Here is a 16930-nt window from a genome sequence, read left to right on the forward strand (position 1 = left end):
GTTAATCGCATTTTATACAAAAATAATGGTTTGTCTGAAAATAATTTTCAACACGTATGATATTTACCGTATGTTATTTATAATCCGAAGGCTATTGTTAACAAAAATCTTAGAAAGCAAACAACTTCAAACACCAAAGACACACACACACCAAAAAAAAAAGGGTGAACATTCGAAATTGCTCAATCGAACAACAAATACTTTTAGCACTTAAAAACTTTGATCTTGTTTTAAGTTTGCCACATTTATCATTTCTCTTAAAAATGAATTGAATGAGACTGCATTCAATTTGACAACTTATCTTCACATGGTTAAATGGTCCTGAAAGCAACACAAACGTTAACGTGTAGAGATATTGCATTAAACTCAAACCACTCATTGCTTCCTTTTATTATTACTCACATTTTATCAAATTCCTAACAACAAACTTCACCTTTGTGCCTTTTTTTTTTCTCATTATTTACATCCATTAAATTGCACATGATTTTCAAACCCCTTTTACCCTTCTGTACATTTTTTTTTATAAGTAAACTAAGTATTAGTCTCATGATACCTTTTGTACTTTCAAACATACCCACTTGAACGTGAACAAGATATGAACATGACAATAGGAATTTTTTATGACACTATGATTCTATGGAAGTACCCAAAAAGTATCCATTTGATGTGTAACAGGCCCACACAACAAGTAAAGGGTCATAGTCGTCGATTATGCGACAAGTAGAGGGTCATAGTCGTTGATCACGAGATTGAAAGATCATTTAGTCTATAGGTAGACGCTCTATACACATGTTCGACAACGAAAAGAAAGGGAAAAAAAATAGTTAGCCATGGTGATCTAATTAGGTTGAAAGACCACACTTGACTACAAGTTTGATGGTGAAAAAGAGGACTTATATTACATTACAAGATTAACGTTTCCTTTGTGTAACCATTACACGAAGATGATAACTAACATAAACATGTACCAAACCGGATTAGGCTTATATCTTGAGGAACTAAAGGAAGTCGGGTAATGAGAATCAGGATTCCCACTACTCGACTTAGAACCAAAATCGCTAAGACTAACTTCACCTAATGTGACTTCGTTTTCTTGACAAGCCTTTACACCAAACGGGCCAAACCTTGTAGGCATCAAGTCAACCGGGAAACACAAGTTTGTGTTATTCCAAGCCCCAAATCGTCTACCCATTTTGCCATAAAACTCCTTTGTGAACTTAAGCTCTCCCATGAGATTGTTTCCATGTACATATAATGAAGTTATATTTGGTAATTCTGCCAACTTAGGTGTAAGATAACCAGAAAGATTATTGTCACTAAGACCCAAAAATCTTAGCCTTTTCATTTGAGAAACGGACTCTGGTACTTCACCGGTCAAACCTGTACTCGAAAGATCCAACACCATGAGACCTTGTAGATTTTGCCACCCAATGTTCATAAGATCACCTCCTATTGGGTTTCTTGACAAAACCAGCTCTTCTATTGAACTCATTTCTTGAATTGACTTGGTCAACCCACCCGAAAACTTATTGTTACTAAGGTCAAGGAGTGTTAGGTTCTTCAAATTGCTAATCTCACTTGGAATTTGACCTTCTAATTTGTTTTGACTCAAGTCAAGCTTCAATAGTGAAACCAACCCTCCAAAACTCGAAGGTAACTTTCCAGATAATAAGTTTCTACTCAAATCCATGATCAATAACTCACCCAAAGATCCATAAGTATCTCCTATTTTGCCTGTAAACCGATTCTCAGATAAGACTAATCGTTTCAAACGAGTCAAGTTACCAATATTGTCTGGTAAATCACCTGATAACCCGTTTTCGATTAGCACCAAAGATTGTAGCTTTTTGAGTTGCCCAAAAGAAGCTGGAATGTTTCCAGTCAACCCAGGATTTGATCTGAATTCTAGAGATTCTAGACTATCCGAAAATACAGCCCAATTTTGTGAATGGAAGGCATTTGGTGATGAGACAAAGCAGTTAAAAAATGCAAGTGATCTTAGGTGTTTGAGTTGAAACAAATAAGGGCTAAATTCAGCATTTGGGGCACAAGAAAGGGAGTTATCATGAATGGAACCAACATTTAAGTCTGTCACATACCAGAATCCATCAAAGAGATCACAAGACACACCCTGAAAATCAAAATAACAAACATTAAAGATAAACATGTACTAATAGCATATAAACTTTACACTATTTCCTGATAACTTTCTACTACAGATTTTGTGCATGACAACAATATCAACACGAGAAATCATACAAAAAATTTTCTCTACTAAATAGTCTAAAATGGCTTATTGCAATAAAAGACAGCATTTATTTGTGAAATGCGAAGTCAGGGTAGTATTTACGAGATTAAAAATGTTTTATTGCAAAATAACAAGATTGTCAACTTTTTTTGAATCAGAAAGACAAGGTAGTATATACAAAAGTAAATACTGTATGATTTATTGCAAAAATAGTTACATGCATGTGAGCCAACTTCAAAATTTTCCACATTTTTAATCAAAAAATCAATATACTACTTACAAGATTTTACATGCTATATTGCAAATTGCAGGAGTAAAATATTTACATGTATGTGAGCCAATATCTACAGAATTATTTATAGAAATCTACTTTTTTGAATATCAAATAATACAATATCTTAGTTTTTGAAAGTATATTTTTCTTTGTTTATCTTAAAGAAACTTTTATAAAAAGCTTTTTTGTTTGTTTAGAACAACATATGGTTGACTTTTAGATGAATAATTGGTTGCTATTTGGATGTAAAAAGGCCAAAGTTGACTCTCAAAAATATGGAATGTACCTGAATAGGAGTCCAACCACAAGGATCAGGATAAAGATATGTGCCATTCCACCATGTACCCACAAAACCTTGTATAGCAGAATAAAGAGCTTCTTGTTCTGTTTTCACCATTGGAGCTACAACACCTTCATATTCATCATTTTCTCCATTTATACACACTCCAATCATTCCCACCATTACTATCATAACAATACCATTTTTCCAAACAAAACCCATCACTAGTTTCTCTCTTACACACAATTCCAAACAACTCCAAAAACAGGGGAATCAGTAACCAAAAGCAATTCAGACAATCCAAAAGCTTAAAGAGGTAATCTTTTTGCTCAAATAAGTAAACCAATACATAAAGTTATCTACTTTTTGCAAATTAAACACGAGTCTTGGTGAATATAAGTTCAAAAAGAAAAAAGTGAAAAACTTGAAACTTGGAGAGCACTTGAATTGATGATGATAATGATGAAGAAATCCAAATGGGTTTATCTTGAAAATGAAAACCTTGAAAGACCCAGAAAGATTATATAAAGAAAAGAAAGATTTGGGGTGATGAGTAAATTTAAGAAAATAAGAACATATAAAGGAAGTTTCAAAGTGTCAGCTCTGTTTATTTTCATAATGTTTCTTGATGGAACAGATAAAAGGGATTGCAGAGAGCAGCCAGCAGCATAATATGAATGCCATATAGTACACATAGATATATAGATATATGCACAATATCTAACAGCTAAAAGGGGGGATCTAATTATTCACACTTTTCAATGTCATTCTCATTGAATGTTGGAGATTATGGTTTGTTTATTTTAAACTTTTTTTAACATCTTACTTTTTACAAAAAATTATATTATTCCTAAATAATTTTAAATTAAGATTGTAAACAAAAATTAATTTCTGAATTTTCCATTTTAAGAGACAATCTTCACTTAACATGCTAACTCTCTAAAAAGGTTTGTTAATTTTACTAGTATAGACTATAGAGATGGGATAGTTGGAGACTATGATACAGGTTTTGTTGCATGAGTTACATGCTCGGAAGTAGGGATGTCTTTTGGTGAAAAATTATTGTTTATGGAAATGTAGGTAAAAAGAGTGACACGAATGCCTTTGTTATTAAAGGGGGGAGCATCCTTTTAACCATAGAGATTGATGGCCTGTCACTTTTTTATTCGTGATTAGTACGATTTAATGTGCTGCTTTTCCTCTTTACACTGTAATTTAGTTTGATTATTAGGAAGAATTTATATGTATTGACAACCGTCAAAAAAAAAAAAAGATAACAGTGTACGTTTCATGGACTAAGGATCCACTCGAATAACTTGATAAATCATGTTACTTTTGTATGAATATATAAATTAATCAAATAAAAACATGACCAATAATATAGACCTTCAAATGTTTAACTTCACACAAATGACATATCAAGTTACAGTATTTTACAACTTGAGATGATCGATTTTAATGCATGTTTCATCATCAACGAATGAATAAACAAATGATATTTGTTCATTCTAGACTTCTGGTTATTAAGAGAGGTACTTCTACTCTATATCCTCCAACATGTGTCCCATTTTAATTTCATAGTTTGACTGTTAAAAAGTTTATTTCCTTTAATTTTGACCGTAAATATTTTTGTATCTATTATATACGAGTAATAGATAATAAAAATTATCATTAAAAAGTATATTAAAAACACAATTCGATCATATATTTAATATCAAGTATAACATGACGAAATATAATTACGGTCAAAAAGTTCAACCAAAAATACTATGAAAGTCAAAATAAGACACTTAATATTAGACAGAAAGAATGTGATATCACTAAACTAACTAGTTGTTCAAGCTGATCTTTTGAATAAAGGGGACAGCATTAAACCATAATAGGGATGTTGAAATATTATTTAAAAATGGTTTGTGTGAAACTAAAATAGCATAAAGAATATGAAGGATATGGATGTTTCAGAAAAGTGTTTCAGTAGAAGCAACCACCTCGAACATGCATGAATGAAGGGGCCGGCCGGCCATCGATATTTGTGGTTTTCGAGTGTGTGCATGAAGATGCATGGAAGACAATAGAATGAATTATATATCTCTTTGAGCCAACGGATAACTCACAGTTTTTCTGAAGTTGATATGAGAGGGCAAAATGATTCAAGTGGATTTAGACTTTAGTTTTATCCAAAATCTATTCCATTTGATACGGCCCGGAACTTTACTAGTGTTTAGAAAAAATATCAAAAGTTAATATTTTTCCACTGAACCTCGTACAGCTAGCGTAGTGATAAGGTTTTTTTTGAAGGTTTAGAAGTCTTCTAAGAAAAAACTTTAGAGTTCGACAATCGAGCATCACTGAATAAATATGCTAGATGAGAAAGTTTGAAAACGGCCCTAAAATGTTTGTTAATTGGGTAAATAATTAAGAAAAGAGTAAGATGTTTGTTGATTGGGTATATAAATAAAAAATAAAAAAAATTGGTCCAGAAGTTATAGAGGGAAGTGTAATTGTTTTTTTTTTTTTTTTATAAAAGTTTTCTCCTCATATTCTAAGTGATTAGGATGGAAAACTTATTTTCCTACTTCTCTCATTTTCACCATTAATTAGTTAACTAAACAATACAGTGTAAAAATATTTTTACACCCGCTGGAAAACTCGCTTAATTAAGTGAGTTTGTTATATTAAATTGGTAAATTAAAACTAAAAGTTTTGTTTTTTCAGATAGTAACAGAAATTATTTAACATGATACTCATAATATGTTAACTCCACCAAATGATTCCGATAGTCTAAGTAGAAATCATTTAACGGGATACTCATAATATATAGTATGTTAACTTCATGTGATGAGTTATAAAAAATATACTCTTACAATTTTTTAACACACATTCAACGTGTTAATTTTTCTCCACCTGTAACTTTTGTGGTTTTACGATTATACTTGTAATGCCATCCTCGTTTTACCATACTATCGAATTTATATTCACAAGAACGTAGCCAGGAAATTCATCTCGAGAAATCGCTAGTCTTACGCTTCGTATTTATGTTTACTTTTCTTAAGGACAAATTTCCAATTATACCCTTGAAACCAACAATGACATTGTACACCAAAATTGACTAGGAAACAACCGCTTACATACACTTGCCTAGTTGCCTTCGTCCCAGCATATTCATAAAGAACTTCGGACGCCAATAAGTTTAATTCAAACGACAAAAGATATAGATGAAAATGATGTGTGAGATGGTACATGTACAAAACTAAATACAACAACTAAGGGTTCATTAGATGGTTGTACCATGTACTAGTAAAAAAAGTTGGCCTAACTTTTTGTACTTTAGTAATCCATTCCGTTAGCTTTTACTTACCTGAAGATGAGAAGTAAATTGGAGATGCAAATTAACTTCATAAACAAGGTACAAAAATGTGCTGTCAAAAGGGCAAAACTCTAACATACCCGATAGTGCATAGTACATTCTTAAGGTTTCAAAAAAGACCCGTGGGATATTAGCAGGAACAACCGATTTTAAATGATCAAAACATATGTCATTGGGGGGCTTGGGGCCAACTCAGTTACCCGTTAATTATAACTACATTTTATTTACTTTTTATTTGTCATTTACTCATTTCCATCTCGAGTTTCACCTACAATTAATATGGAATATTATGTAGAAGTGTAGTGTATCACAGATTTATTTTATTTACTCTTGTATGTATTTGATAAGAAAAAAGAAAATCAAGATGTGATATGTTTAATCCTTTATTTCATTGATCTCCCCTCTCTTTAACTTTATTTCATGTAACCGTCTTTGAGCATTACCTCAATGGTTGAAATACCATTCTCTTATTTATGAGATTTTGAATTCAAGTCTTAGGGAGGACATAAGATAGTCCCTTTATGAAGGCTTAGTTTGGGTATACTTATGTTCAAGTCTGAGGGGGCAGGGTTTACCCCTATTGGTCGTCGTGCCTTCGGGCGGATTAATAGAGGGTTTTCCCCCCATCGGGTATTTAAAATAGGCATTTCTACTTCGAGTGAGCTCTCTAGCGCAGACCCGGTTAAGACAACGTATGCTAGACCTTCCGCTGTCAAATCGTGACACGAAGTTTCCAGCGAAAATTCACCTTTAAAAAAAAAGTAAAGATGTAACCAGCGGCGGTACAAAAGGGAGCAAGGAGAGTGAATGTTTCCCTCAAAATTTAAATTTTGTCATGTATTTCTAAATTTTTCATAGATATTTAAAATTTTATATAGTTTTTAACATTTTGTCTCTTTTTGAATTTGTTTTTCATAGGTATTTTAATTTTGTCCCCACTAACATTTTTTCTGGTACCGTCTTTGGATGTTACCACTTGGTCTTAGATCAAGTGTTGGGGCCCCTATTTGGAGAATTGACGAAAGGGAAATTGGCTTGGAAACCCAATATTGAATCTTGATTTCTCATGGTTTCAGACATTTATCTCTTAAGGGTGTGGGTATACGTATTATCACTCATATTCTGTAAAAATGTGCGGGTTCCAACTTTCAACATAGGGTGTGTTTGATAATACAGAATTATTTAGCGCTGAATAATTCTAAATCCTGGATGGTCCAAAAGCTCTGAATGAATTTGATTCTGAATAAAAGATATATGTTTGATACTTGTTCTGAATGGGTAATCTGAATAATTAAAATGACCCTTTTAACCTTCTGAATGGGTAATCACAAAACACAACATCATTTTTATAATAAGATAAAAACAAAACAGGAATATTAGTAATATATTATGAATAATCGCTTTTCAACAACAAATTAATTTTTTTTTAAAAGAATGAGAATAATATATAATATATTAACTTCAATTCCAATAATTTCGTTCCAAATATAGATAGTGTAGGTCAACCTTGTTGTTTCAATTTCTGGAAGAATACGCTCACACATCACGATTTCTTTTTAACAAATTTCTTTGAAAACTATATATATCTTTTAAGTTTGATAAAATACCATAAAACTATTCTTTGCTACTATACCCACTTGCAAAAGGATGGGAAAGTGATATGTATGAAGTTTATACAAAGACAATAATAGATCTGAAAATATTTGTTTTAAAGAGTTATTATTATTATTATTATTATTATTATTATTATTATTATTATTATTATTATTATTATTATTATTATATATTATAAATTTGGAAATTCTTGTTTTCAAAAAAGACTGAATCTTAAAAAACACAAGTACTGATGAACATCTGTAGTTTTATGGGTTAATCGAATAATGTAAAGAAGGAAAAGGTGTGAGGGTGAAAAAAACAAGTACCGATGAACATCCGTAGATTATTTGCGTTTTACAGACGTAATAATCAGATAATCAATTTATAACGCAATCTCAAACATCCTCTAAGAAAGTCTTTGAAGATGGGATGGTTCAGCATCATTTGAATTCTTGTTCAGCATGGTTCTTTGTTCAGACGTGTAAACCAAACAGTCTGAATACTGACCGATTCAACACTCAGTGTTGAATGATGTCATTCGGTTGCAATCAAACACACCCATGGTGTCCACCTTGAATGTCATTGCTGGAGTTCAAACCATTAACATCTAATACTTGTTATTCATTATTATATAGAAGTTAAGGTTTATGTGGCTGTTAGACACCCAAGTTTGGGTGTAGTTACCCCACATCTTTTTTTTAATCCATAAAAAGCATAGGGGGGCAAACATTTATAGATATATTAAAAAATTAGTATGTGAGGGGTTCTACACCCAAACTTGGGTGTATAACAGCCACATACTCCATTTTCTCTATTTTAAAATAGTTTTTACTAAGAAAACAAAAGAAAAAAAATAAAAATATATGTAGCATATATGTTATAAGCCTATAATATTAGAAAAACTTTTAACATAAGTTATTTCCCTTTGAGTAACCCTTTTTACTCTTACAGTTGATTTTCCAATTATTGTTTAAAGCTCACCCTCGAATTGCTTTAACAGCCGACTATGTTGTTTCAAACATAGACTGTGAATGACCAATTATTGTAGATAGTACCATAAATTTGTTTTAGATTACTTGTTTTTGATTATAGCCGTTAATATCTCGTTTAAATCTTATGATAATATTGGAGGCGTTGCTACTAAAGTCTCTAACTTTATTGTACTAATAACTAAAATCAATAATGGAATTTGAGCATTCATATTCACACTCATATGTCTAAGACCGCTCCTTATAGAACGTCCCCCCTCCACCCGCCGCACTTCCGACGAAGCCACTCTCTCAGACACTACTAGCACGACCTGCGTCTGGGCTCACGTCAGGGGCTTTCTTCTAATTTCAGACGCATGTTTTGGGGCTTGTGGTGGGTCCCGTTTCCGATTAAAAGCCATTTAAATTTAAAAAAATATATTTTTAATCCCTGAAAGATATATATATGTGTGTGTGTGTGTGTGATGTTTGTGGAAAGATATATATATAAAAATAAAAATAAGTATATAAGTATCGGTGGTTATGGTGGTGTTTATATATATATGTGTGTGTGTGTGTGTGCTGAAGAAGAAGACTACAGGAAAGAGACAAAAGTAAATTTAAATTTCAGTTTAGCCCTCAAACTTTTATCAATTTACGAAATAATAATTATAGTTTGTTATTTCATAATTATAGTTTAGCCCTCCAACTTTTTTTATTTATGCTTTTTAGTTTAACGTTTAATTTTAAAATAAATGTAATGTGTTTTATGTTTTTTTTAAGTATTATAATGTGTTTTTTAATAATAAAATGTGTTTTAATTATAATAAAATGTGTTTGTTTAGTTTTGTAAAAAATAAAAATGAAATAATATATTAATGGATAATAGTGTTAGAAGTGGGGGTTAATGGGTTATAAGGAGGGGTGTGTTTTGATGTGTCTAGAAGTGATGAATAGTGTTAGAAGTGGATTAAAAGTGAGTAGAAATAGTTCTTTATAAGGAGAGACCTAACATAATTTAAAACTTGAATAATTTCCACATCCATTTTCTCATACTCATAAAGTTACCATTAAAAAAGGGGTAACACAATTAAACAGTCCACAAAGTTTGAAGCTAGTTTAGACTTTAGAGCCAGGGGTTTACACTCATTTTGTTAAGAATTGGACCACACAATTAAAGATTGTAGGTGTGGCCGTGTGGGAGTGTGTTAATCTGATCTCTAATAATTAAGACTGTAAACATATATAGGGGAGCATAGGATAGGATAGTGAAGGATCATAGTAGTAGTAGTCCACATTACATAATTAATCCATTAACCACCCCACCCTACTACACTTTCAACTCACACCAATTGTTTCACCAAAAAGGGATTTCACATTTGATTGTTTCAGTTAGGAATCGCCGGTTACAATTAAAAACATTGTTTCCACTTCTACTCCTTTCTTCCAACCGGGAAACTTTTTTCACTTATTGTTCGTTGTTAAATCAACATCATATTGTTTCTGTCTTATTGAGACGTTCCTACCAACAACATGTCTTTCTTATTAATTTCATCTTCATTATTTTATTATGTCCAATTAAATAAAAACACACACAAAAACAATTTTTTTTAATTCGTTAATAAATACGCAGCTTCCACCCTATTCGTCTCCATTTCTTCTCCACTATGACGATTGGGAAGATCAGACGAGCCCTATCTAACGAGGGTGTGCCAATGGTAAAGAATGGGGAAATAGCCAAAGACAAGCTCGTATCGAGCCGTAGGAAGATGTTATATATCTATTAGAGGGTATCTTTTCAAGTGAAAAAAATAAAACTTTGTGTCACCTGCTTTGGGTGGTGAGGGAGTTATTGACTTATTTCTTTGAGTAAGATTTTGGGTTCAAGCTCTACTTTAGAAATTTTCTTCCTCATGGTAACCCTGAAGGTATCCCTTCGGGTGGTAATGGGTGTAGTGTGTGGAGTACGCAACTACGCATACCATACCACACGTTAGGATATCCTTATTGATTTTCATATCATCTAATAATCAGCTTGCCATTAAATAATATATATCAAAATTAACTTTGTAATGTAACTTCAATCACTTTTGGTACACAAGTCTCAATTTCTAAATATCTATTGGCGACTTGGCGTGTGCATTTGACTATATTTCGTAAGGCTTTCTAAACATCAAAGTTAGATTTTCCGTCTATTAGAATGCTACTAGATTTTTATCCCGTAGAAAACGCGGGTATGTTTTTAAAATTGATTTTAGTAAATTGATATGAAATTATATTTGAGAAAATAAAATAATTACTTTACAAGTTTAATATATTAGATAAAAACTAATTACTAAGACATACTAATAACATAATTGGTAAATAGGGTAAAAAAAATATATATCCATCATCAATACAACTATATCTCAAGTTCTATACATGAAAAAAGTACACTGAACTCAGAGATATATCTATAAACTATCAGTTGTAAATGCATATAATTGCGTTAATAGCCATCAATACCTCAAGTGTTAGCTCTAATTATTCCCAAAATAACTCCCCAACCATGAAGTTTAATCAGTGTTGCATGGATTCGTGACTTATACGATTTTGCACTTCTCGACAAATATAATATGTTTCATTATTCTAAGTGGTTATTCTTTTTTGGGAATCTCATTTTCGATTTGTCTTCCAGTCACATGGTCGCTTCTTGAGCTGAACACTTGGACGTATGACACGTCAGGTCAACAACACCGTATGTGACTTGCTGCAATAAATGTCACAAATAACTACTTCAATGATCAGGTCATGTCAAATATATACATGACATAAGGAAACCAAAATCAAAAAAACTGTACGTATATCCCCTTTCATTGTCGTACCAGGAGACAACTTTAAAAAATTTCTTGTTAAGAGCAATTCCAGGTTGTGTGTCATACCAAGAGCCAACTTTACAAATCTGATACGATAATAGATCTGTTCATACGTAAAAATAGAAAAGTACAGACCTAATCTGGAGTCTTGACTGGCCCATCATGGAGTAGTGACTGGAGTCTTATCTGGAGCCTTGAATAGAGTCGCTCACCGAAGGGAAACCTTGAACTTTAGTTTTTGAAGTAATAGCTGAAGTCATCTGTTATCCATTAAAATGTACATGCTATGCTTCCTTTCGAATAGTATTTACAGTTGGAAGTTAGTTTTGGTTCTGGGGTCATATCCCTTTCCTAATCGACGTAGGTTTTTAACTAATAAATATTCTATTTGACCATTAATAACGAACAATAACCATTCAAGGTTGACACCTTTAACGGATCATAATCACTACCGGAAGTTATAAAAAAGACTAAAGAACCTACCACAACATCTCATCTGGAACTAACTGCCCTTTCACCATATATTCCTTTGCTAGCGTCCCATTTCCAAATCCTGCTGCAACTTCTGCGATCAATAAATCTTCACCTTCAAAGTTTTAAAAATTATAAATATAATTATAAATCTGATGCATCAAAGTTTTAAAAATTGAAACAAAAAATGCCAAGCTGGTAACATGCAATTTTTATGTTGAGTTTACATGCTATAGATACATGAAACAATGAACTTTTATAATCAAAATGAAAAGGGCTTGGTATTGCATTAACGATTAGTGTTGCTAAACAGGCCTATCTAATCTAAAATACAACCAAAATAGAAAATCATCTTTCTTTACCTTGAACCACATAAGCTACAAGCATACTGCTAGAACCACAATCCTCCTAAAATATCCTTGTTCTGAGTTCTTACACTGCATAATAGATCATATAAACTGTAAAATACTGATCAAGAAATACATATTCTATTCATCAGTATTCTAATAATAGACTTGTGTTGTTTTTATACCTATCTCCAGTCACGACTCCAGTTCATCCACCGGTTAAAGCCCATGTCTACTCATTATCACTCTACTGCACAAATAAAAATCCTAACTTACCTCAAAAATAATAGAATCATATTTCATTAAAATAAAAACATAAGAGATTCACAAAATAAGAAAAAACAATAATATGACAAATTTATAAACTTACCTTAGTCCTTATGCAAATGAACAAAATTATTACCTTTCACACTGCAAAAGATGAACAAAATGCTCTTAAAACCTTTAATGTTACAAACACCACTCTTTTTTGCAAGTGGACTATGAACAGAATTTTTGTGTATATCCTGCAATCCCACATCTAATTTAATCTAAATAATGCATTATGACTCCAAAAAAACAGAATCTTGTCAAGCTGACTCTTTAACAGAAATGCACCAGAAAGTTAAAAACACTTAGGGTTCAGGGAAGAAATCTTATGTACATTAGGTCAAGCAGGCGGATTAATGTCTCATTTTTATAGCTTATCGATAAGATTAAATATATATAACAGTTAATTACACAAAGTAATTATAAGAAAAAACAATCATGTACTAAAAAGAGACTTTTTACGACCAAGCCCGTATCCAACCCACCCATGTTGCCATCTTTAGTCTAACAATCCGTTTAATGAACAAATTCATGACTGTTATACCAGTTCAATCACTTACCACAGGAGGCCTTGATAAAGCATGTCCTTCTGGTCCAGTTATACCAAGTTCAATCATTTTCAGCATGAACCATTGCCAATGCACCAAGAGACTTGCATTTTTTAAGACCTCCCAACAGAAGCTCATCACTCCCATTTGAGCTGCTGCCAGTGCCATTGCTATGCGAACTTCCTTTTTCTGCTCGAGGTACAGAGGGGATGTTACGCGTTTCTTTTACAGGCCTTGCTTTTAGTGTTGTTGCACTACGTAGAGCTATACAAAAGTTATGATACAAAGAATGAACATTCAAATTGGTTAATTATAAGTAGAAGCTATATTGGCTTGATACCTTTTCCAAATAATTAGCTTAAAAGTTTATTAGCTTGATACCTTTTCCAAATAAAAAAATAATTAGCTTAAAAGTTTAGTATCTTAGATAGAAAGCGATTAATGAGACCTAATACTTACAAAATTACTAATTAGGTTAAAAATGCATATTCAAACTTGCTGCCAAAAGCTATAGTTTTTTAGACTCCAAAGCTATAGTTAACCATGTAGTGTTACTTATTGTTGTTACTTAGGATACAATAAATTCAAGAGGTTTAAATACTCTCACACTTGGAAACTGACACATGAACAACATTTGACCCATCAACCCTAACCTGACATTTTTCAAATTGTACAAAAAACTTTCAATGTTGACCCAAACCCATTTTGCTGCCTCAATATTTTTGAGACTTTTTATTATTTCAGTCATGGAGTTGTAAAGAAAACGATGCAGGATATAATTGCCCTAAGAAAATATAAACAATCTCGAAAACGGGAAATACATACCTTGTCTACATATATATATTCTTACCCAATTTACTCTGCCCTCATTTCATTACAATGGGCTAATAGGCGAGCACACTATCAAGACCACACCAGGGCTTGTTTTCTTTATCTTCAATTGTTCACCCAGTAGTCGTCTCGGTGTAAAGGATCATAAGTGGTTGAGCATTCTGCTTTAATCCAAACTCTTCAGTAACACACTCCTCTGCAACTTCCGCCCAATACTCTGATTTCATGAGGACCTTCTTATTACACTTTCGGCAGGCCACATAGAACCATCCATATTCTGGTTCCAGCATCTTGATTTCCTCAAGTACAACACAATCCATGACCTGTGATTTCCATCAAACTTTATTTTGTTAATATGAACAAAGATTTTGTTTATAAAAGAGATTTAACTTATTTAGTTTAAACGTGTGAGCAAAGATTGTAACCTGTCCAGTCTCTCTAATCTCATCCACATGTTTTCTTTGATGTTTCTCCAGGAATTCCTCACGGTAGTGGTAAACTGTCTGAGTCCCCAATATAGTTGTTGTTGTGGCAGCATTGCCTTGTTTCACTTTGTGCAGAGTAACAACATTTGACATATGCAATTAGAAATAGTTGGATATTACGTTAATTTACAAAAAAATTTAGGATATATACCTCATTCTAAAGTCATCAGCCTCTTGGATCTCTTCATTGATAAATAATCAAGTGCCATATTTTTTACTTTCAACTGTCACCTCCTCTAAATATGATTTATAAATCCATTAGATTTGAAAACGCCATAATTAATAAAAGACACTTCACCAAAAATGAAGTTTTAACGGGTAAACCACTTACTGTCCCAAACTTTGATTAGGGCATGCTGGATGATTACAATGATTTTCTTCTGTGAGTTGTAGTTCTACACAAAGTTGCTAAATTGGACAGCATAGTCATCCCAGTGCACTTTAACAACCTACCCCTACAAATTTAGGCATCAGTTCCTTCTTAACATTTTTTTATGAGTTATTAACTTGTTTCATTACCAAAGCCTGAACAAAATACCTGCCATTTTCCATGCTGAATTTCAATAATACATAAAGATAGATCGAACCCACAAAAAGTTTTGCACCTTTTAACACCCCAATAAATTGAAGCACCTCTAGAAAATCCACTGCTCTTCCTGGAACGTTATCATCATAATAATATAACCCTCGAGTGAACCCATATTAAGAACAACAGCCATGGTGGTGGCCAAGTGAAAATTATCTTTAACTAAATTTCTTTTAAACATTTTATCAAACACTTTGACTACATAATATGATACTTAACTTGAAATTTTCATTCTTACCACAAAATCAACCACTTTTAGGAAAACTTATTTTTTCAGCATTACGATCCTCCAAACAATTTTCAAATCCCACATGAAATCAACAACAGTTTGTAAAAAAAACTGCACTTTTACTAACCTTTTGATATGTGAAACTGCACTCTTTTCTTCCTTACTATATGATTCGACAAAAACCCCAAGAATTCCACTGTGAAACACCAATAATACAGTGTATATTACAAATTTGATTCAAGAAAAAGAAGAGAGAAAAAAAAACCGAGGGTTAAGGTTTTTACTTTGGGCAAAACTGGGTTGCTTGTTTGTGTTCTTTGAGACACCATAAACTGTCACTTGGAGTGTTGATCACCTATTCAGTAACATACTCCTCTGCAACTTCAGCCCAATACTCTAATTTCGTGAGGACCTTCTTATTACACTTTCGGCAGGCCACATAGAACCATCCATATTCTGGTTCCAGCATCTTGATTTCCCCAATTACAACACAATCCATGACCTGTGATTTCCATCAAACTTTATTTTGTTAGTATGAACAAAGATTTTGAAAAAGAAGAGAGAAAAATTTTATTCAAATGATTTTGAATCTTGATTGTAAAGTTTTATGCGAAAGGATTTCTCTCTCTTCTCTCTTTTGTTACACGGTCTCTGTCTTCTCTCTTCTGTGAAGAAACAAACATGTTTTTAAAATATAAATATTCAAAATTCCAAAAACATCCCGCCCAAACCCCCCTGTTCACAACACACATAACTCAAACCTTAAATTTAAATAAAGCTTCCCAAGGAAGCTTTCTCTTCCACACACTCATTCACCATAAGATACACATGAATTTCATCACTCATGATGTCATAAATCCAATGTGGCATCGTTGTTATGCTGACGACTCAGCTTTTTGTAAAACCGGAGCAATCCTCCTTTAGTATGTAAAGAGGGATATTATCACTATTTAAAAGCTCACAAGTTTTTACTGTAGTAATTTGGTGAAATTTAATTTTATAACTTTCAATTTTAATCTCTACTTATGTTTACTTACATTTTCATTCCCTCTTGTTTTTATGGTTTTCAAGTTTTACCTCTAATTTTGATCTAGTTATACTTGATGGTTTTCAAATCTACTTATGGTTTTCATTATTTATTTATTTCATTCCTTCTTTATACCTAAACTTTACATTTTCTCCCATCAAAGTTTGTACTTTGTACGCCCTAAAAAGTTATGTTATAATGAATTTGACGACATTGCACCCCTCACAACACTATGGGTATATAAATTTTTGCTATCTTCATATGTTTAAACGTAGATAAATGTATTTAAGTGAGACGCACGAGGTTTTCCTTTGCTACCGTATTTTGTAATGAAAACTAGTAGCAATTAACAAAGTATACTTCTTAATTGCAACTATTCATTAGCATATGTTGATAATCATGTTTATTAAGGAGCTGATGTGTGTAGTAGTTGGTGAATGGTGATATAATTATTTAGTGTATGTGCTCTGTATAAATGAAGTGAAGTGTAATTAGACAATGATTTTAAT

The 16930-nt window shown here is 32.4% G+C and overlaps 1 protein-coding gene across 1 annotated transcript; it reads right to left on the reverse strand.

Annotated features, from left to right (window-relative positions):
- Positions 1–872: 872 nt before the first annotated feature.
- LOC122580225 (piriformospora indica-insensitive protein 2-like) lies at positions 873–3212 on the reverse strand. The gene is made up of 2 exons (XM_043752504.1): positions 2809–3212; positions 873–2131 (listed from the first exon to the last, which is right to left on the reverse strand). Exons 1-2 carry the CDS (start codon positions 3022–3024, stop codon positions 935–937), a joined length of 1413 nt encoding a protein of 470 aa, XP_043608439.1. The 5' UTR covers positions 3025–3212; the 3' UTR covers positions 873–934.
- Between the last annotated feature and the right edge of the window lie 13718 nt (positions 3213–16930).

The sequence above is a fragment of the Erigeron canadensis genome, chromosome 1 (genome assembly GCF_010389155.1).
Source record: "Erigeron canadensis isolate Cc75 chromosome 1, C_canadensis_v1, whole genome shotgun sequence".
In the NCBI taxonomy this organism is placed as follows: Eukaryota; Viridiplantae; Streptophyta; class Magnoliopsida; order Asterales; family Asteraceae; genus Erigeron; species Erigeron canadensis.